Source organism: Anguilla anguilla, chromosome 14 (assembly GCF_013347855.1).
Source record: "Anguilla anguilla isolate fAngAng1 chromosome 14, fAngAng1.pri, whole genome shotgun sequence".
Classification (NCBI taxonomy): Eukaryota; Metazoa; Chordata; class Actinopteri; order Anguilliformes; family Anguillidae; genus Anguilla; species Anguilla anguilla.
Window position 1 is genome coordinate 20,142,502 of NC_049214.1, and position 24,190 is coordinate 20,166,691.

General features: G+C 36.6%; 2 protein-coding genes across 2 annotated transcripts; both read right to left on the bottom strand.

Moving 5' to 3' along the window:
- Nucleotides 1–5,136: 5,136 nt before the first annotated feature.
- rx3 (retinal homeobox gene 3) lies at nt 5,137–8,579 on the bottom strand. The gene is made up of 3 exons (XM_035391750.1): nt 8,027–8,579; nt 7,431–7,666; nt 5,137–6,075 (listed from the first exon to the last, which is right to left on the bottom strand). The coding sequence occupies exons 1-3, from the start codon at nt 8,337–8,339 to the stop codon at nt 5,644–5,646; spliced, it is 981 nt and encodes a 326-aa protein (XP_035247641.1). The 5' UTR covers nt 8,340–8,579; the 3' UTR covers nt 5,137–5,643.
- An 8,501-nt stretch (nt 8,580–17,080) lies between these two features.
- Nucleotides 17,081–23,926, bottom strand: cplx4a (complexin 4a). The gene is made up of 3 exons (XM_035391751.1): nt 22,597–23,926; nt 20,219–20,306; nt 17,081–17,899 (listed from the first exon to the last, which is right to left on the bottom strand). Exons 1-3 carry the CDS (start codon nt 22,755–22,757, stop codon nt 17,672–17,674), a joined length of 477 nt encoding a protein of 158 aa, XP_035247642.1. The 5' UTR covers nt 22,758–23,926; the 3' UTR covers nt 17,081–17,671.
- Nucleotides 23,927–24,190: the final 264 nt, after the last annotated feature.

A 24,190-nucleotide genomic window follows, 5' to 3' on the forward strand; every position in this document is an offset into this window, starting at 1 on the left:
AAAAGATGTTATTGAATACAATATGCAGTGTGTAATTGTTAAATGAATTATTCGGAGGCAACCCACCCAATAAAAAACCTAGTGCCTCGCCAAAAAATCAATTTAAACATTGGCCTCTGCCCTTTCAAAGAGTAGAGTTGTCTTCAGAAAATGGGAGTAATTCATTAAAAAAAATTTGATAGTCATTTGTAATATTTGCTTAAACAACTTCCTTTGTCTGCCATTACTGCAACATCCTCTGGTAGCTTCGGAAAGTGCACACTAGCACACACTCTCTCTCTGAAGCCTGTTCTGCCAGACACAGCTTCTTTTCACCACACCATTCGCCATCAGGGCTGCCCTGTCATCGAGTCATGCTTCATGTTCCACTGACACAGGCAGACTGTAGACGTGTGCCCGGCCAGAGGAGAGGCTCTTTCAGACAGACCGTCCTGTTTTCTCAGCCCTCCCTGTCAGCATACCAGCGCTGGCACTGGCATAATCAAGATTTGGTATTACATCACTGTGGGGTTACATCACTGTCCTTAAACCAGTGTTTTTGCTGGATGAGCCATGATACTGGCCAGTCATTTAGCGTATGTTTACATAAATTGAGTCATCAGCAAAATATATCTGCAATGAGCTCGTAGGATATCAGTATTTCCTAAATTAGCAGCGTAAAGAGGAATAATGTTTTTAACTGGTATAAAACCACTAAAAAACTACCATAAAAGTACATTCACACTTAGATATGGACATTTAACAGACAATCTTATCAAGGCTGACTTACACACGTATGTGCAATTGTGCATACATTCAAGTTTAGGTAAGAAACAAGGTCACAACCAATAGTAGTAGGCAATACATAACTTTACAACATAGTTGTAATAAATGCCTTAGTAGGTGCAAAAGCTTATCCCCCGCGATCCTGCTCAGGATAAGCGGGTATAGATAATGGATGGATGTGTTTTAAGTTCACTTGAAGATGGACAGTGACTCTGCTGTCCTAATTGTTAAAAGGACCTTCTTTCACCACTGGAGGGCCAGGATAGAGAAGGAAGTTTGTTCAGGTAGTAAATATGTCAGATAAGACCAGTGATTATGGTTAAACTTTAATAACTTTTTAAAGGATTTCCCCCTTTTTTTCTAATAGCATTTATACATATAAATTTTTCTATTTGACAGGGAGCAGAAGTGGAGTGACTGTGTGTTAGGGAAATACACCATACTGCACTTTACAAATATTTCCAGCAGATGGCAGTATACAACCAATGGTTACTGCACATTGAACATGTGCAGTGCAGTGAAAAAATAAAAATGTCAAAAATAAAAGGTCAACTATCCTGGTATGTTTTCACTATATGTAAATTATTTAAAATTCAATATGATGAATATTGATAAAATTATCAAAATGTTCAAATATTGTGAACATCAGCACCTCTTTGTTCAATTTAGTATGACATGGAAACTAAAGCAAATTTGATGGCTCTGCAACATTCAGCTTATGCCAACTAAATGTTAAAGTGTGGAATGGCATTCATGAAAGGTTTAGAGGAGTAGCTGGCATATTTAAGGACAGATAATTTTCCAAATCCCATGAGTTCAAATGTCCAGGGTGATTTACCAATTTAATTTTCAGGTACGCTGAATTGTCTTCATTGTCAAATATCCAGTGCTGCATAATGTAAACAATGTGAGCACCTACCTTGAGAAATGATGCTGATAACAAATTAAAAGCTTATAATTGTTATAAAAGCGTAATGCCATCATAGCCCAACAAATTGTAGTGATGGTGCTGCCAGGTGGCTTATCCTACTTATACCTTGGTTTTCTATGCAGTGATGTGAACCACATCCTGACCCTGGTGACAGCTGCAAGGTGGCGTATAATCAGCAATAGCCAGGCATGGAGGGTTTCATTTCTCCTGGTTGGCCTGCACAAGAATAAATACTTGGGTGATCATGCGCCTACAGTTTGCCTGTACCAAAAATGAACAGAGTGTACTCCACCATGACAAACAATGACTTGGCAGATGGTAGAGAAAACCAGCATCATGTATTTTAGAGGAGAGCCTGTGAGCCTCAGCTGTCTCAGTCTGCTGGAGAGGGGGCTGTTACAGAGATGAGCATATGTATAATAATAGCCAGTTTTAAATAGATCATTGGAAAAAAAATTTGCTAAGAGAAAATTGTAATAAAAATTGCATAAATGGGCATAGGCTTGAAATTTTGGCCCTTAAAAAGGGCAATCCATGAAAACCGAAACATTTCATTTGAATGGATGGGGGAAGAAAGCGCCAGACAACGTTTTGCAGAAGGGATCATGGGTGGTGGAGCCTGTAGCTTGTGAAACAACACACATAAATCTCCAACTGCAGAACACGTTTCACACCCCTGATTAAATACTTTTTGTGATGTCATGCCCTTGGTGAAATGCTTTATTGTGATGTCACATGATCCTAGGTGAAATGTTCATTCATCCTGAGTATAGAAATCCCTAACTATCTGAAGACTCCAGTAGCTGTGAATTATGTGGCACTGATGACAACTAATGGTGTGACTTGCACATTACACAATCATATATAATTTGGATTTTTATTCATACCATCAAATATATCGAGTAGACAACAGTCACATTTGAAAATGCAGTATTAGATAACTGAATATGTGTGCTTTATTCCCATTCTCAATTTTTAAAAAATCAATTTGTACATCAACTGAAAAAGGGTCATGGACGTGTATATTTTTCCATTATGTCCTACAGATGAATTTTCAAATGTAAAGAAGACACAGTGACCAACAAGAACTGCTCATAGTTCATGAAAATTCACAGAATGTTTGTGATAGGATTTTGGAACTTGGCCAAATTCAGAACTACTGTATTTAATAGAAAGAGGATTGACTAATACCAGGGAATTAAAATGAATTCTGTAATTCTGCCAAACAAAGACATAATTTTCAGAACAATATTGCATATCCAGTGATTTAGTGCAAATGTACATAATGTAATGCAAAATTTGACAACATTGCCTTTTTACAAATTTCAATATACACACACTTATAGAGTAATCTCCATAATTTTTGGGACCAAGTTATACATATATATATATTCTTGGAATCAACCAATTCACATGTGGTTAAAGTACAGATTCTCAGCCTTTTTAAAGGGTTTTAAAAAAATGCATTTTGGTTTCACCATGTAGAATTTACAATATTTTTTAAGCATAGTTGGTCCCATTTCAAGGGACCATAATGTTTGGCCATTACATTACATTACATGAATGTGGGCTTGACTGCTTGAAGTCTATGATGCATAGACATCGATGTGTGCTGAGTATCTTCTCCGGTGATGCCCTGCCAGGCCTGAAATGCAGCCATCTTCAGCTCTTCTTTGTTTCAGGGGCTAGTTGACTTAAGTTCTCTTCAGTATATGAAACACATGTTCAGCGAAATGACTTAGCCAGTCAAGAATTTGCATTTGAAAAACAGTATGTTTGGGATCATTGTTGTGCTGTAGGATGAACCACCATCCAATGAGTTTGGAGGCATTTGGTTGCAGTTTAGCAGATAGGTGAGCAGATAAGATGCTTCTGTACACTTCAGAATTCATGCTGCTGCTATTAGCAGTTACATAATCAATAAAGACAAGTCATATAATAATAATAATAATAATAATAATAATACTCTTCATCATCATCATCATCATAATCATAATAACCATAATACATTTTATTTATATATTGCCGTTCCAGGGTAAAAAACCGTCAGTTGAGTAAATACAGAAGGCAAAACAGATACATAGCACAGTAATACAGAACAGAAGGAAGTACAAAATAAAACATTTTTTAATGAGGTATAAAACACAAACAAAAAATGTACGAATCGAGGCAACGTTGAAGCTAAGGGTAACTTGCGCTAAAGAGGTGGGTCTTGAGTAGGATGTAAAATTTTCAACACTTTCTGATTCCCTGATGTTATTAGAAGAGCATTCCACAAGGAGGGAGCATCCACAGAGAAAGCTCTGTCACCAAACCTATGTAGATATGTATGTATGCGGGTCTTTGGGGTGGTGAGTAGAGTGCCAGTATTAGAGGAGCTGGAGGGTGAGAGTACACAGTTAGCCAATGAGTGAGATAGGGAGGAACCAGGTCATTGAGGGCTTTTTAGGTGAGCTTTGTGTCTTCCTGCTGAGGAGGTGCCATCATTTTCTGCTGTATGTCTCCTGGGCTTGCAGAACTGTTCCTCTGACGCCCCCCCACCCCAATGTGAAGCAGGTTAGAGGTGAGCTGCTTGACACTGGGTGAGAATGAATGTTTCTGCTTCTCAGGGAAGAAGATGAAGGGATGAAAAACAATATAAACCACACTCAGCCCAGAATACTCAGCCAGGGTAGCTATGACAATATTTACCCACATTGCAAGTGAATTTGTAATCCTTCGAATGTTTAACTCTCTTGTCAGTATCGCAGTATTACAAATTAAACAATTGGGGCATTCCTAAATTACAACTTAGAGGGACCTGTATGAAGTGAAATAACAAGGTGTCTATCAGCCACTACAAGTAATGAGGTGAGCAAATAATGGCAAGGATTCTGAAATACAGGGTTTCAAGATTGGGACATTAGTGGATTACATACATTCCTGCATGCTGTTTCTCAAATAAAATGTGCGCCTTATGCATCGCGAATAAAAGCAAGGCCATGCATTGTTCAGTGCAGTCACCTTGTGTTCATTCATTCACATTGTGGAGAAAGCCAATTATTTCAGGCATCACAGAACATTGGCAAGCACCTGCCCAGGGGTGACATTAGCATCTGTGACATCAGAGAAGAAAGCATCAGGGAAAATATAGCTTTACAGATGTACTGTGAGAGGCAAGATGACAAATTGTCTTCTTTTTAAAATGAACCCTAAGCTTAAATTGGATGTACACTGGAAAGGTCTTTTTGTACTCAAATTAATACCCTTTTTGATCACATTAACCAAAAAATAAATGTATGAACTGAAAAAAGAAAAGCAGCTTTTCGATTTTTGATGGAAATATTTAATGGTCATCTGGTAATGTACATTTACAAAAAAATTGCTTGCTGAACAGAAAGGAATGTGAATATGTTAAAATGAATTTAAATTACATTAAATTTACTATTATGATTTAAAAAAAAAAATATAGGTTTTTGGATGAATGACCAAAATAATTAATATTACAGTAAACTTTGTTCTTGCAAACAGCTCATGTGACTATAATACTGATGACATAAAAACAATATGGAAAAAATATGGCTGAAAAAAGCAAGAGAGTAGGGGGCATGATAATTCACCTCTTATTCACATCCTCATTAATGAGACAAGAAGCCATGGACGAAAGACTGTTCACAATGGCAGCACAGATTCCAGCAACCCAAAAATAGTTCTTCACTAAATTTCATAATAATCCTTACATTTTCACATAAATATCAAAACAAACGTTTCTCTTGTAAGTCAGTACAGTTTCCAATGGACCAAAACACAGAGGAGAAGTAAAACAAAAAACAAAATCCTCTGAAAAAAGAGTGAAAAGTGAATGACGTCTTGGAGGGGGAATTGATTTGAATTGCCACAGCACAACATGTGCCGATTTATGGGGGGGGGAGGGGGGGGGGGGGTAAAATGGCCTTCATCCATGCCCTCTACCACGTCTTCCCAATGGACTGGATGTGCTCCTTGGCCTTCATCCTCAGGGACGCGATGCTTGAGTTCCGGGGGTCCGACTCCTCCAGGGGAAACTTATCCATGAAGCCTGTGCACTGGTAGGGGGGCGGGGGGCACATGGTGCCTATGTGCGGCAGGCCGTGTCCGAGGGAGGAGGAGTTTAAAAACGGCGGCGGAGTGTAGCTGTTGGAGAGTCCCTGGTTGGGGCTGATGAAGCCGGGCAGCGACTGGATGGAGGTGGGGGTAGAAATGGGGGGGCTCAGCCATGGCTCCAGCTGCAGGTTGGTGGAGTTAAAGTTCTGCTGAGGCGAACGGTTGAAGGTGATCATGGGTGAGTCCTGCAGTTTCATGGTGTTCACATCCAGCTTCTCCTGCCTTCTCCACTTGGCTCTCCGGTTCTGGAACCACACCTATAAATTCCATTGGAAATCCTCAATTCAGTGAATTTATAATAAAAAGCAGCCATTTTGTACAGCATAATTTGCAATCAGATGGACACACACTGTGGATATGATTCCAAATAGAATCAAGAAAACTACACAAAGGCCATTTCACTTTTCAACACTTTAATCTTTTCATTTTTTTATTTCCTTTAAAAATATTTTACATGGACTTCAGTATTGTCTTAGACAGGTGTTCACCATGTTCTGGCTACATTTGGTGATTTGTGTCTGGATCTTTTTTGGTTAACTTTGAAAATAGTAAACGAGATCATTAAATTTAGCACCCATGCAAAGTAAAACATTTTTGCTGTAGCCTATGCAATAAAATTATGCACAATGTTTAAATGGAATTCATAAACTTTACTTAAATTTATCTGTCTGTAATAACATTTACAGAACATTTGTTTAAGTAGGCCTATGACTACCATTCAAAATACAATCCCAAAAAAGATGCATTAATATCCAACACACTTTTTGTGTGTATCCAACATACTTTAAAGGAAGACTATAACACTGACAGAGTTGAAAGTATCACAAAATGTCTTGTCCTTAACAAGACATGGTAGTCTGTTAAAAATGAGACACTATGTATTGTTTTTAACACATCTGTTTTGAGAGTGGATCACAGAAAGCAGGTTTATTTAGTCAAACTGTGCTCTTGAAGTGTAATGCATTGTCCTTTGATTCAGCAGTTGTGCATATCTGTTATTGCTTAACCAATAATAATAATAATAATAATGATAATAATAATAATAATAATAATAATAATAATAATATCTTTCTTTAGGCTACTAGACACACTTTGGGCTAGAATTTAGAATATTTTTGAATCTGCTGTAGCAACTAGGCTATAACTAGGTAAGCACATCACAACATAGGCAGCACTGGTGATCCTTAGAGAAAGCCATTACATTTGGGCAGCATGCTACATATTTGCTTAAAGGCACAACTCCCACATTCAAGAAAAAATAATAAAAACATAAAATAAAATAATTATAATTATTATTAAAACAACAACAACAACAATAATAACATACATTATTATTATTTGTCTTTTTATATCTACCACATCAAACTTTCAAAAAGAATCACTTAAAAATCATATTAAGAAATACAACCTTCAAAAGCATCCTGACTATATTTCAGCACATTTTTAAATGCTATTGCTATTAAAATGTTCCAGTTGCAAGCATGATATCTTAATTTACTGTATGTTAATGTTCTTACGTGAACACCGTATAGGCTATACTTGCCCATAGTGCGTGGGTGTAAATTATTTACTAATTACAACATAAATGTGTATATGCTTTCCTATAGGCTACCTGAACTCGGACTTCTGGGAGATTAACCTTCAACGCGAGCTCCTCTCTGCTGTACACGTCAGGATAGTGCGACTTTTCGAAGGCTCTTTCCAGTTCGTGCAGCTGAAATGTGGTGAATGTTGTTCTGTTTCGCCTGTGCTTTTTCTTCGGATTCTCTTCATCGGAAAGCCTACCTTCACCCTCAGGTAAAGCTGGACTGATAGACGCCCCCGTATTGCTAGTACAACAGAAGCTCGCTAGAGAAACAAAGAGGCAAATAAATAATACATTGACAATAAAAAGAAGTTAGGCCTATATAAAGCCATAGAAGCTATAAAGTTATTTTATGGTAATACTACTATGAGGTAAATGTAATCGAGAAACTGTTTCAAGACTAAGAATCAAATATGTTTGTGTTTTGAAGGCACAGGTGAAAAATCCCTATAGCATGCATCTGACTGCAGTTGGGTAATTATTTAGCCTAAATAGGCTGTTAAAAGCGACGGAGTAGCATAGTTAAAATGGGATGTGAACTTACATGAAATACAGGAAGAGTAAATACCCCGTCACAGCAATGATTTGATCCCAGTACAGAATGTTACATAAACATCACTCACTTTCAAAACTTTCAGTGTCATGCTCCTTCTTCAGAGTGGACATTTTGCAATTCCTTCTCCTCTCTGTGTCTTTGGTGGGCCTGGTTGTCGCATTTGAGGAAAATGACTGATGGAATACATTTTCGTCTTTAAATCCCAAAATTGCTTCAATGCTGTGAATCCTGGATGGATTTCCTGAGTTAAGAACTAAGCGCCCGGAAGGCGAAAGGTGTTCTTCCATCTCTTCGGATGATCCAAGAAACCGCATTGATGTCGAAAATGTGTTGGGTAAAATTTTAAATTCAAAAGTAAGTAGAAAATCGAAAACTTGCATACGTTGTTAAAGCATCACAACGTAATGGAAGCAAATGTGAGAATAGACAACTATTGTAGTTGTAGGTTATTGATTAGTCCAGTGATTATCTGCCGATATTTTTGTCATAAAATACTTTCTCCCACCAGTTGATATACGAAATTTAAAAATTTGTAAGAAAATCTTATCTTACAAATCATAAATTGATGGCAATCGTGTGTCTTATTGGCAACACCGACGCCTTCTCTGCTCGTTCATGGTCTTGAGCCGCAATGTAGAACTTAGGCTATGCCTCATTGGCTTTTTAAAGGATTCCTTCGACCAAGACCCTTTGTCCGTATGACAGCCCCGACCGACGCGTCGAGGGACGTCAGATTGCCTTAGCCCTTGGATTGAGAGGTTAGCATTGTCCAAATGAGTTCATGCTAACTCCTCCCAATTTCTTGTGGCGACTATAACTAAACAGAGCTTTATAAACCCCCTTACATAAATCTTTAGACAATCTTTTCTTACACATGTCATCATCACGATGGTCTGCAAAAAGAGGGGCGACTGGAGATTAGACTTTAAGGTGGAATAAAATCATAGTTGTAGGATTTCAGTCAGGATACAGATTGCAAGATGCCATACAGGATTAACTTTTGACGTTTTAATCATAACGCATCCAACATCAATGAGTCGTGATTAGCCTATAGGCTACATCACAGCAGAGACGAAAGCTGGCATTAACATGAAAGGATTGCAAAATGTATCATGTCTTTACAGATTCTAATGTTTTCCTATGAGTTAATTTAGTTTAATTTTCTTCCAGCCTCATTGAATACAAAAAGATAAACTTTGAAATGCCAACTTGTTACATGTATAGCGAATCACCCCTATAGCTTACAAAACTGTATAGGCTATAGGGGTGAGTCTGTATAACTGTAACAGTTTTTGGTTTTTGCTCATTTACTCAGAAAATATTTAGTCTAGCACTATGAAATTTTACTTCAAGCAGCTCTGACATGTCATTAGTCATTACCCGATCATAACTTAACCGAGTCGGTCACAATTTAAACCGAAGTACAAACAGTCCTATGTTTCATCCATACAACCTAGTTGGTATAATTGTGACACCAGGGCGGAATAATTGTGTCCCTAAATGAAAACGTCCTATGCGGGTACGGAAGGTGTTTATGCACGTACTAAATGTTAATCAAGGAAACACATTTCCAATGGTAACGTGAGACCAGCCACATATTTCCTATCATGATGCATGGGACGTGATTTATGAAAAAAGACAAACGCAAACATTTCACGAACAGCACAAGCAACTTAGTATTTTACATGAAGTGAGTTCTGTAAACGTTCAAATCGTCGAGGAGAGCTATATTTGTTTGTTTATTAACACCCAAGTAAGGTTTTTCAAATATTGTCGCCTACTGACCAATTCGGTGATTTTCTTTGCCATTAATTACTTGGAGCATCCAGGAAATGATATGTCAGCGAAGCAAGCAAATTAGCAGAACAGACTTAACATCAAACAATGAACTAACTTAAAAAATAAAACATGATAATGAGTACAATGCATTTATTTAACAAATATTAAACAAAATTTTCAATGCCTAAGGTCTCCCCAAAAGGACGATATGTAGATGTATTTCAACACCATCTACTGTCCCTAATCTCTAAATGTGAAGCCCTCTCCATGACCTCCCTGGGTACCAACCCTCTAGTTTTCACTTTTGCTGGCATTTCGTAAACATATAACAAAACAAAAGCATGTTGTTTGCTATAGCAACTCAGAGGCGGCATAATTGTAACAGCTGTTACATTTATACTGATGGGCACATCACGTTTTTTGGTCATCTAGTAAACAATTCCGCTAAAATTGACTCGGAAAACCATATAGTTTTCAAGGACAGATGACTGCCTAAAACGATGCATTATTTGTAGTGTATGCTAATATAATGCCTTATATCCGAAAATTACTTCCGGAACATATTTTTACTTAGCCTACCTCGCAGCAATAATAATAATAATAATAATAATAATCGTCTGTATTCTCAAAAATCGCAAGTGCAGCTGTTCAAATATAGAGAACGCTTATTCTAAAAACATCCTATAGTCCTCTGCAGAGCCAGCCTATGGTCTGCTTTAAAACAATGATATGGAGACACGTCAAAATGAAAAGAAAATTGTTTATTTATTTATTTTTACTTTTTGGCTATTGGAACTAAATAATACAATGGCATAGTGAGACGTCTAAATAGACAGATGAATCAAACTTTAAGATGAGTGTAATCGAAAACGTTCAGTTAAACGTGGAACATAATAGACAAGTAATGTTGACTATCGGCCTATCGTATTTTGTATTTTGTCGCACCATTCAATAATTTAAGGGGGCAAGAATGTGGTTATTAGAGATTCAAAAATCTGACTGCAATTTATAGGCGCAATTAATTGGAAGAATTTACTAACTTCCTCAATATTGAAGGGATATGTGTAATTAGCACTAAACATAAATTGACAGCAGTTTGTTAATCCCTTGCCCACACGCTGTTTAAGGGGATTAGGTTTTTTCTTCTTAAAAAGTTAATGCCCTTTAAAACTATTTAGCTTCTCCTAATTATTGAAGGTGATTTTATCCATGGTTTACCACTGACTGAATAAGTGTTCAGAACATAAGGAGAGCATTTTAAGCTTTAACAGCTCTAAAGGACAAAAACGCGCGAGGAGAAATTTACGAGGCTTTTGTTTTCTTAAAATCAACAATGTATTCTAAGTGGGGATCTTGTTCAGTTGGTTTTGTCGTTTTTCATCGCATTTGCTATTGCCTGACCATGTGTGAGATTCGCAATGAGAATATAGAAATATAATTCCTGTTGTGCTAATTGTCATGTATATTCACGTAGACAAACATTCTAATTACTGTGGAGCCTTCTATTGTGTTCTCCCCACACCTTGGGGTTTATTGTTGCCTAGTGCTGCAACACTAACATTGCAACATTCAACGAAATATTGCAGTAAATTGAATTAAATACATCTCTTCGGTAAATTGTGGCTATACAGGCTCAAGGCCAGCTCTGGAATATTGAGGTTAACCTTTTGTTCATCCATGTTGTTGTTGTTGTTATTATTATTATTATTATTATTATTATTATTATTCTGAGCTTCACTGAACACTCATATTTACTCTTTATTAAGTTAAAGGAATTGGAAAAAGACACATACAATGTTTCTTGATTGCAGCAATTAAAAGATAAATTTACTAACTCATCTTAGAGAATAATTTCATTTGGGTGGGTTGGCTATAAATATGATGCACCACAAAAGGAGGATGCAATTTAATGGATTGTTGACAATTCACTACCTTATACTGAGTCATTTTCAGTTACAATTGAATATTCCTATTACACCAAATACACATTTCTGCATTTTTGTACTTTTTACAATGCTCAAACAGTGCTAAAATAGACACAGAAAGAAAACTTGATTGAAACAGATATCGAGGTGGTCTGTTCACACCTGTTGTTATGTTTTACAGCATATGAGGGTCGTATCTGTTTCTGGATTTAGTGCCAACTTCTAGACTTAATTATTAATTAGCCCTAACATTTACACCATCTGACATTTTAGCTTCATTTGTTGATAAGAACATACATGATAGCTAAAGACTTTTCTCGTGTCACTAAATTAAATATTTTACTGTAATCTACAAGTGAACCAATATTCACATATACAGCCAATTAGCTAATTTAACCAGGGAAACCAGCCCTCCAGGACCAGAATTGCCCACCCCTGCTTTATAGTCACTTTTAGTTTGTATTGGTGCATCCACACTCCTATAAGAGCATGATGGGGAAACAATCACATATTCAGTTCAGCTGCAGTGGTGTACTATGTGATTACTTTTAAAAACACATTTATAGTCACTTCTAAGCTTGCATACCTTCCTTGTATTGTCATCATAAAGATAGGCTACAATTAAAAAAGGTTCATGTAAAATGTGAATATTATTTACTGTCATACAGTAGTAATTAAGTATATTTGAGTATATTTATAACTATATTATGAATATTTATATTTGCTTTACTTGTAGTATATTAACTTATTATATGTATAATTATAAGTATATTTATATTACTGAAATATTCAGACTTTGAATAATGCGTATCCATGCATATTACTGTCGATATGAGTGAGCCCACAGATGACTGTGCACTTTGTTTTTTCCTTTTGTAGCGTCAGACCTTTTGAAAATAGTTTTGTTTTCATTCCACAATTGGCAACTGAGTTACTGTACTCCTTTGTCAGCTCAGGATTTAAGCTATGTGTACTGCCATGCACATGGTCCTGTTAAATATTACACGTGCTATCCTCGATTCAAGGTCAATATTGAATCAAGCTTCAGTTTAATTGCTGTGAGCTTTATTCGTTTTGAAATTCGATTTTAAAGCACACTCACTCAAAACTTTTATTTTTAAAACTCTGTCTTAATCCACTCGTGCCTTGGTTGCTCTGGACACAGTATCTACAAAAAATGTGAATTTAAGCTATGCAATGATTTGCTCTATCCCTAGAAATTCACAGCAAAAGGATAATAGTAGTCACGTGTGATTGTACTGTCATGTTGCTTATGCATTTCCATATTAGAAAAACTGGAATAGATATTGTTGACTTTCAATCCCTGAATTCACGAAAAATTTGCTCTAATGGTTTCATGATGTTTACAACTTTATTGCTGAACTGTTTTCTTTCATAGTCAAATGAAGCTTTTTAGTGCTGTTCTTTTATTCACAAGACTTGAAATGACATACTCAGCAGGCAAGAAAACAAAAGAGTAGTGTCATTGATTAAGCGGTAGTAATGAACCATGTTTGGGCTATTGTGTATTTCAGAATAATTAGTGAGGGAGCGTATGCACAGAACATAAAAGCACATGTTTCTTTTATCCCCGAGTGGCAAAAATACTTTCTTCATAACCTCATTCCAGCATAATTTATGTCCTTGAAAATATGCATGATTGGTTGATGTGATACAATGTTCATAATTATTTCTTGGGAAAATGCCATTGATATTTTTTTCTTTCATATCAGATATTTTGTATTTTCATATACAGTACAGTACCCTCTATAATTGTTTGTGCCCTTGATACAGATAAACAAAATAATACAAGTTCTAAGCTATTTTAATCCTGAAACATGAAAAATATTAACCAATATTTAACAAACCAAAGTTCCAAGGATGTTACAAACAAAATAACGTTTCTTAAAGTATTAATTACAGTATTTTGCAACATGTGCTCATACTTCTAAGCTTATATGCATGAACAGGTGCAGTAAGAATATATTGCATTGATCATCCAGGCCACAGACAGATTGAGAACTTTGGACCAAATTCAGGCTACAATAAATAAAGTTGCAAGTGTTATTAATTAATTTAAATAAGCTGTGCAACACTTCGCTGAAGAACATTTTTGTGGGAATGACACAATAACTCAATGTAGAGAAAAATACATGTATTTTGTTATCTCAAAGATAAGAACATGAACAGTGAGCAATATCTCAGCTGGTCACCATAAAACAAATTATTATCTTACATTTTTCCTTCTGAAAAAAGGGGGTCTACCTGCTGGTTATGCTCTCACCAAGCATTCACTTATAATGAGACCAGTACTGGACTTGTAAATGTACATTATATGCTATTCAGTGTTAGTTTGCAACATTACCTGTTGTTGTTTTCAGTTTGAGTTTTATAATGGCATCCAGCAACTAAGGGGCACGTTTACCACTCAATGGTTAAAAAGATGTCATTCAATTGCAATACTAACCTATCATACTGAGCGACTATATAAAATAACGTATCAAATCTTTAGTGTCTTAGCTAGCCTGTGTAATCTGTACCCTAAAGGGTTAATTTTTAGATGAAGGTACTTGAATAACTCTGGAATCTTGAGTAGTTAAGAGCTGTTTGAAAACCTGTTGGATGTCTCTCAAGACTGGGTAGGGCTGGGTACCCCATTCTTAGAACATTTTAAACTTTTAAAAAATCATTTAATATGGGAATTTTAATAATTTCTGGGTTACTCTATATAACCCCATCATAAAACCCTATAAATGAGATATGGGGGTAGAGTTCATGTGCACGTAGTAAATGGGAATCAGTACACATTGGTCATGTGACTATTTTGAGTATTTTGATGGATTTATTTGAAGTGCTTACATATCTTGAAAATAATGTTTTTATGGGTAATTAGCATTGCTGCTGAAAACAGAAAAAAGTGGAGACTTCACTTTAATTGTTTCTTGTATGGACAATTAATGAATTCAGTTCTGCATCAAGTCTGTGAAGAACAGCCCATGCTTTATAAGATGTGTATTGTGTCAACAGAAGAAACCATGTCTAAAAAGATTAAATATTCCTACATTACTGTAGATTTTACTTTTTTTTTTGCACCTCAGTTAGATATTTTACATTATTGCAATTTCAGAATTCATATTTTCTAAATTATGAAAAAATATCCTGAAATATTTTAAAACCAAACAGAAAAAGACTGGCAACAAATGTAATATTGCGTAAATTAATACCTGTCTTCCATTCATAAATCTATTTTAGGTTTAAGCAAGGAAAACATGGGTTATTGTAAATTATACCAGCTACTTTTTAACAAGGTCTATGTGATTTAATCAGTTTGACCAGTATCTCTTCTCTTCTCCTTTCATTATTTTGAATGAGTGATTTGAAATAGTCAAAATGCACTTGAACTAGTTTTAGAACTACTGTTGCCTTCGAAATCCTGCTATTCAGAAAAAGTAAACATTTCTGAATGTGTATGATGTCCTATTGTTTGCAGCAGTTCGTCAGTATCTGAATCCTGTATGTAATTACATTGAAAAGCTATTCTTTATCTTATTCTTGTGTTATTGGGAGTCAAGGACATGAAATAATGACATGTTTTTTTTATTTGAAAAGAATGTAATTTCTTTCCAACCAACGAAAAAACAAAACCCAAACTGGATAACCTATTAAATTAGGGAGACATTTGCTCTGCATACCGAACATGCAGATGAGCTTGAAATTATTGATGATGAAAAGTAACCTTTAAACTGATTTGTGCTAATTGTCCTGGATGCAATTTTGATCCTCAAGCTTGTGTGCTAATTTTAAGCAAGGATTAATCACCAGAAGTTACTTCATTTACTCTAATTGGTTGGTATTGCCATTGTAACCATCATCGACTTTACATGAAAACATTCAAATATAACAAATAGATCAGTATGGAGTGACAAAATTTAGTCTCTTTGCTATAAGCATTGATATTTATTGTAATCCAACTGATTTCTTATGATAAAAATTGTTTACTGAGGTAAATAGAGACAACACAACTATATTAATTCCAGTACTTCCCTTGGCACCTCTGGCATAAGTCATAGGATCTTCCTCCATACAGTACCTTTCCATCCATGGTCATTGCTCATGTTACATTACATTACAGGCATTTAGCAGATGCTCTTATCCAGAGCGACTTAGACCACGTTTACATTTCTGAATGCTACTTTTGCGATCAGTTAACAATTCCTTTGAATATTGATGCTTGGGGTCGCCATCTTGCTAGAAGATCCCCTTTCAGTACTACTAAGTTTCAGCCTCCTGCAGAGGTAACCAGGCTTCTGAGTAAACTGTTACAGCAAATTTCACCACCACATTTTACAGTGGATCTGAGGCTGAAAATGCATCCTTTATTCCATACCAAAACCACTGCCGGTGTGTGACAAAAGATCTGAATTTTGGTCTGAACATAACACCTGGTGCCAATCTAAGTACCAATGCCATGCCATGCCAAGAACTCCTGGGGCTGAGGTTTGATGATTGCTTTCCAAAAAGGCTTTTTGGTAACTCTGACCTATTGTATGGAGTTGGTATCTACTGTAATTGTTAATTTGGAAGCTTGATGACCCCAAGATACAACCAAGTTCTGTTATTCTCCAGTTATGGCCCTTGGAGTTGTCTTTACCTCCTGAGCCATCTTCATCACTGTGGAGTGAGAAAGGCAAGACACACTTGCGCCCTCTAGCAGGCAAGTTTGCTACTGTTCTGCTGGCATCAAAGCTCTTAATTATTGCCTTAGCTGGTAGTATTAAGTAGCATATTAAGTTTTTTTTTTTTGTATCATTGATTTATGTAGGTCAACTCCCATTTGTCTCTTTTTATTTGAGAGATCTTTGCCTTTCCCCACAGTGATGGGTGACAAATATATTTTATGTTCGTTTTTACCTTACTTTATAAGTGAAACAGGATAATAGTTTCTTAGAGCTGAGATGAACTTATAGTGGAATTGCATTTTATTTATAAGGAAACTTTTGGAAAATAATGTGATTTTTTTTTCTCAGTTTTTTTTAGAATAACAAACATTTCCCCAATATTTTGAGCATAATCCATTGCTCATTAACTGTGTCGTTAATTTTATGTGGCCTTTTTGCTTATCTGACCAGTGTCTTAGCTGGCATGTGCCTGTTTGTTCATATTGTGGTTGCTTTTTCCAGGTAGTAAGGCAAGAGTGCCCTGGTAACAAAAATATGTTTTTACATATATGGAGGTCCAATGTATGGGAATTTGTGAATGGTCTTTTTTGTGACTATGGAAGGCTGGTCTGATAATATTTTAAGGTTTTATCTACACAACCAATGATATCAAAACAATATACAGACTAATTTGGTGCTTGGTGTAAGGTTGAAAAATTGTTATTGAAGTATATGCTATAAAGTACAGACAGGCAAGTGTCGTGATCCACAAATTAATTAATTTATTAAGGACAATGGGCACAATCATTCACATTGCAAAGGCTAATGCACGTCCTACTGGCTTGAACATATGACCTTTCAATTGATGTCTTTTTCAGATTTTACATTCATAATTTAATTCAGAGCTCTGTGACGTACTATAGATTTGGCAGATCTGCTGTGTACCCAACTTCACAAAGAAGAAACAGCGATTTCTCAAAGTGATCTGTTGTTTAAGCGAACCAGCGCCACCGTCATTGTCAACCATACATCACACATTTCTTTATGGTGTCACATCAATAAGCCAATTACATGCTGTCGAAACATTACCTGTTTGCATATACAATGGGTAAAATTTAACATATTTATTTGTGGAAAGGAATGATCAATTAACAGAAGCAGAAACAATCTAAACATTTTATTCAGACAATTTATACAAAAACCTAATGGATTAAAACATCAATTTAGAGGTTAAATCCAGGCTGGCTATTTTGAAGTACCTGCCTGGAAAAAAATACTGTCAGGCTTAACTGATTGCCCATGAACCAGGGGAAAAGGACATCCAGAGACTGGCAGGAGCTGTTTCTCGTGTTACATAATGGAGCACTTTTCCTCAGCCTTGGTTTTCATGTCGGTTAGGGTGGCCTGTGCCTTCTCCTTAATCTGGTCCATGTCCATGTTCTGAAGGTTCTGTATCTGACCAAAAATGGAGTCCTTCTCCTCCTCCTCTGTGGCATCCTCGTCAACCATCTTCAGCAGCTCCTCGGGCACATCCACATCATCTCCTGCCATCTGGATCATGTTCTCATCCTGCTCACTCTGGGAAAAGAGGACATTTAAAAGCACAGTTTATATGGAGACCATTCAGCACCATAGAGTTCTTACAACCGATAGGTATTTTATGCGTTTGTCCTAATGCACATTTTATTTGAGAAGTTCCAAATGTAGGACCACATAAACATCAGGTTATAATATACAGGTATATACATATAAACCATTAGTTGTGATTCAAAGCTGATAACAATTGTAGCTCAAATGATATTTGGGATAACTTAAGGTTTCAGTGGCTGCTTGATAACAGGCCATTCATAACATGCTGACTGATGTGTTTGAAAGACTGATGCAGGATCACATCATGAGTCAGAGGAGACAGGGCAAAGGTGGTAGTGTGAAGCTCCTGATGCTCGCCATCTGGCATTGTCTTTCAGGCATAATTTTCAATAATGAGTGCAGTAAAAGACTTGTGAGGTGCATAGCTTAAGCAATAAAGCTCAAAGTCACGTGAGGTTTATCATGGTCAGTTATAAAGATTCACCAACAAAACTGAGGCTCATTACTACAGAAAGAATTAAAAGCAGTATGAGTCACCCACAAGACAATGTACCAAGTTTACAAAAATGTATCCGTTTAAGACATACTTCTTGATAGCCAGTTGTCTGCCATGCGTTGGCATATCGAGATTTAGAAAGTTTTCTCAGAATGCAACTATACTTTGAGCATGTGATTTATAATAATGCATTGAGCTCTATTTAGTCTCTTTTGAAATGTTTATACATATTATACATATGTGACACATATATTCATTGAAAATTATCTACAGATATATTAGTTTGTTTTTCACACAATGTGATTTTGGCTGTACTTGAGTATGTGAGTGGATGAAAACTAGTGTAGAGGAAGAACACAGTCCTCCTGTGCTTGTTATGCCAGGAATTGATTTAACTATATTGCCATTTACTGTAATGCCACTCAAGGGGGCATTTTAATATATTGTGCTGTGGTTCTGTCAATGGCTGAATGTTATTTTTAATCCAAAATGAAGTAGTATTCCTATCCCAATGGTTGGTTGCCATGGAGAGACAATCAAAACCCATCAGATCTTCTTAAATTCTTTGTGTTTGAAAGATCCATTTTAGGAGACTATATAAAAATCAGAATAACAGGAACAGCATATTTTAAGCATTTTTGTACTTTTTTTTTTTTACACTTGTCTTTTTTAAGTAATTATTTTTATTGTTTAACAATAACATTACATAGTTCACATATGAAAATATATACTTCATACACAGATGAAGCATGAATTAACACAAAGAAGCAAAACCTCCTTCAGTTACTAAAAACAGTAACATTTTTGGAAGAATATTACTCATGAATCTCAATGAAATGCACCAGTACCAATGAGTTAAGCAATACATTACATATCCAAATACTGTATGCATACAACAGCATCAAGGTAGGGTTTTCAGTTGGCTTGCCAATGGCTCAAACTATTGTTCTTCTACAGAATGTGTACTACTGCAAACTCTTGCTTGGTTGCAATTGTCCCCCCATTGTTAAGCTAATAGATTGCATTGTTGGATCCATACAGGGTTCACACAGTGGGGAATACAGGCATACAGTATATCACTTGTAATGGTTATCAGACTAAGTTGTAGACATAGCCACATTGAACAGCCCTAAACTCACTGCTATTTGAATGATATTTTCCAATATTTACATTAAATGGAATGTTTAATATAACTGAGCATGCTCTATATGACATCATAATGAAAAAATGATGGCATCAAAATATAATTTAATCACATTAAAATAAAAACCTTTTAGTGTGGACAGTCCATATAATCAATCAGTATTCACTCGTTATCAGTTTGTGTTTAAAGTCAACAGCCTAACTCATCTGTGCTAATACTTTTCCCTACTCCTTCCGTTGTTGAGTTCGCTAGAAATGTAGTAGTCAGTCAAATACATGGGCATGGTTCTGCCTCCCATGCTACTCAATGCTTCCAGTTTGTTATGGCTAATGGCATGGCATGGTATGGTATGGTATGGTTTGGTATGGCTAATGCAGACACCTCCACTAAGTGCTAAATGCAAGTTTAAGGTCAGGATACGCTATGGGACTTGCATGTGGGACCTGCAAGTCCTTAGTATGAAGCCTTATTTTTTTCTTGCTTTAAACTTCTGACCTTACTTGTGTATCTTTTCCTTCCTGTATGCAGTTGAACTCAGGACACTGTAAGGGGGTTAGACACAGCCTTTGGCTCTTGCAAATTAGACCTCTGACATCTGGGTAAACTTCTTAACTAGGGCATTTAAGTTGAACAATGATCAGCACAAATATATATATATTATACTTACCTTCGGGAGCCTGTATTTTTCTCTTAAACATGTCCTTAAAGTTGCCCTCTCAGCTTTCTTATGCAAGAAGTCAGCATCTCTTTGCATCCTGGAATGTGAAAAAGAGATTTGATTGCATTACCTCCTGTGACTGCTGCTTTAATACGTCAGACACCAGATGTACAACTCATTCAGTAACAGACCTGTAACGTTTAAAATGATACTAAACTCACCGCATAAGCACTACAAACCCAGCACCATAGCTTTCTTTGAAATGCATGAGATTTTAACCGATAATATTTAGGCTACTGCTTTTGCCGTCACTATTCTTGTTAACTAACATAAACAATGCATCTTGCCTTTGACTTGAACATTGTGATTCTTACAATGGATGACAGTAATGGATGTTTTTTGTAATAGCACATCTTCCAGTTTTTTACTTAATTTGGGCTTTTTGGGGAAAATATAATTCTCCATAGTGTGTACACTGGGGAGCAAAACAAATAACCAGTTTTACAGTTTCAGTGTGGTGCAGTATATGTCTCCAGCCATCACATGAAGGGACTTTGTTGGCAAAATGTGTTAACTTTTTTTGTGACAAAGTGATCCCCTCATATCTACTTCCAATATAATAAATCACAACCATGACTTTTTCTCCTAGCTCCATGGAATTTGACTCCATAAATTGCATGAACCTTTTTGGTTCGGACATAAGCATGGATAAAAAACTTAGGAGGCTCAGCCAGTGTAATCTTATTGTGTCTCTAAGTATGACTTGCCGTTGACACTACCAGAAGGCATTGTGTTTGCTTGCTTGACAGAAATCATATTGGATATTAAAATTATGACAATTCATGGATGTGGACAATTTGAGTCTTTTGACCATAACTGGCTGCCTCTTCGAAGTGTTACATTCTTGGCCTTAAGTGACACCTTAGACACATCTTATCAAAGCAAGAATAAATCAGTCTATTTTGATTTAAATTAATAGACAATATAATATAGTATTTGATATGCCGTTTAATTTTTACACTGCTAAGTTCATTCAAAGATCTATAAAAACAGTATTACTGTAATTGAGAGGGGTAGCACCTGATAAGCTGCCAGCGTGTAATGCATGGCAGCCATTTTGTGCTAGAACTCTCAGTGGAGGGGCATACATTTTTAACCAATTAAACTTGAGGATAAGATTGACAGGAACAGATTAGAGATTAGGCAAAAACGCTCCGGTTAACACTCTTGCTCTTTGTGAGAAGTACCATGAAATTCTTAAGGACTTGTCAGGACTTCCATTTTACATCTCACCTGGATCCCTGTTTCCACTGGCAAGTTTAATCCCCATTACTGATCCAAGGTTTGGGTTTTTAATAGAGTATGTAGAAAAATATATATCCTACTGGTCCACTAACGGCACAGTACTGATATTACTGTGTGTTATGTAATACCTTTTAATGTGCTTATTACTGATTGTATTAAATAATAAATATATATATTTTCTGTAGTCACAGTGCAATAATTATGAAAAGGTGACTTTCTAATAATGACTTTCTAATTATTTTTATTCACACATTTAAACTGAACTCAAGTATACAAATGCCTGCTGGACCAAAATAAATAAATAGATTAATGATCAATGCAACAATCCCCGGGCTTTGTCTTTTCCGTCTGAGTTGACTGGCTGTTAATATGAGGCTGAGAGGCGTAATATCAGACATGTTTGCGTGATCCACGGTGCTTGCTGCTTGGCTGATCTCAGGGCATGGCAGATGTCATGTCAAAGGTTTTCTGGACCTCCAGAGCACGCAGCAGCATTATCACATCAGGTTCCCCAGTCATAAATACCTGCTATCGCTGCTGCTTGTTCCCACAACTACGTCAGCGCTGCTTGGATTAAATAGTCTAGTCTTGCAAATCCCAAAACCAAAAATGCACCACCGTGGTGGAAGATTAAGGGATAGGAATGCTTTTCTGAAGGCAGAATTCTCTGCTGAAAAAACGACAAATGGAGCTTTGTGAATTCCCTGTGATTAATTTGTGCTTGGGCACAATGGCTGTATCGTGACCTTGAGATGAAAAACAAAAGAAATTATATTGTGGAGTGAAAAACTGAGCTGTTAAAACTAGACCCAGCAGTAGCCATAAAATAAAATAACACCAAACAGACCATTGAATATTGGCCTAAACGCCTGGAAAAAATAAAAAAAATAAAAATAAATTTCACTGGAGTACCTGTCTAATGAACTCTTTCACTAGAAAGGGTTTTATGTGATGTGTTTGCAAGTCAGTTACAATGTTCAAAGTAAAGCTCCAAAAACAGAGCTCTCTATCGTTATACTTTCTATATTCTGCTGTACCCTCCCACCTCCATTTTGTGACAAATGGACAGGCTGGTGACTTACTTCTCCTCCACCAGCTGCTTCTGGTACTCCTCGTACTCCTCCCGAGTCATTCCGGCGGCGGCGGCGGGGTCAGCCGGGGCGGCGTCCTCGCTCTTCTCCTCTCCGCCGAGACCCAGGTTCTTCACCTGGTTGCTGACCATACTCTTCAGGAAGAAAGACATCGCGCCTCAAGGGTCCACCTCACTTTTATATCAAAAATGTTTTTGGTGAAAAAAAAAAGAAAAACGCCCGTTTTTTCTCTTGCGCCCCTGGATTGGTGTCCGAGCAGCGAAAACCCAATGAGAGCCTGTCTAACAAGCCGGCTGCCTGGCTGCGTAGTCAAGGGCACTCTGACAGCAGACAACAGAGGCCAAAAGGAAAAAAAAAAAAAAAAAAACGGCAGCAGCTATGCCACAGTCGTAATCTGGATTAAACCTCTAGCTCTAGTGCTCTAGGAGGCAGATGGTTTATGTTTGTTTAAATAGAAACTACATTTAATTGTTCCATATTGATTATCTCTTGACCAAACTTGACCTATAAATTTTGTTGACCAACAAAGTTGACAAAGAATAAATTTTTTTTTTGTTGCTTTTCTAGGTTTGATTTTGTTCCCCGCCTTTTCTCGTACGAATATTGCATCCACCGAAATGACGCTAATCTGATTACTTTGGAAGAGGCGGGCCCGTTGTGCCACGGGAGTATCTCGCAGAGATTTATATTTATACCCCTGAGCCAGAGAGAGAAGTGCAGGATTATCAGACTCAGTTTATCTTGTTGATGTTGGACGAGTGCACTTCTACTGTAAGAATCACTGGCCCGCTTTGACTGACAAAATTAGGGAAACAAATGCAAATTTTGAAGCAATACATCACTTTAAATGGTCCACCCCAGCTCTGTATATACAGTAGTGGTAGAGGTACTTGGCTTAGACGTATATAGTCTGTCGCTAAGGTGAATATAAATTGTGAAATTCTTGCCCAAATGTTATAAAAATACTACTAACATTTAAGTTACAACAGTTAAAGGTGGGAATTGCGTCAATACAATCACGAAATAACTGCAATTTTCTTTCAGGTGAATTCACACAGCAAAATGTACAGTCACATCCAGTGCCTAATACTGAAATGAAATTCTAAGAATTTTTTTTATTAGATGCTTAAAATACTTCCTGGAAATGACGCTTAGTATAGTTTTAATTATATTAGTTAAAATTTGTGGCCTCCGATAATTTCATTATTGCCATAGTTATGACAAGGCCCTCAAAAATAGCAGCAGAAACTTCTGTCTAGCACCTAAGGTGATTACGTTGTATTAGTGCCGTGTGACAGTGTTAAGAGGTGGTCTGACATTCCTAGATCAAGGTTAAAACACTTAAAGCAAGAGGGAATTCATTATGCTTTCACAGTGCTGCCGTTCCATTGTCAGGGGAACATGGGAAAAAGCACAACAAACACAATGAAAGCGCTGGAGAACGGACAGACAATTAGAGGAGTGAAACCAAGGATGGTCCAAGTGTGTTCTTTTCATCCTTGTTTCTTCCTTTCTTCCTCGCCACGCTATTCTGTCATGGCTTGGGATCCCTCAACTTCAAATCTGCATTAATCAGACGGTAATA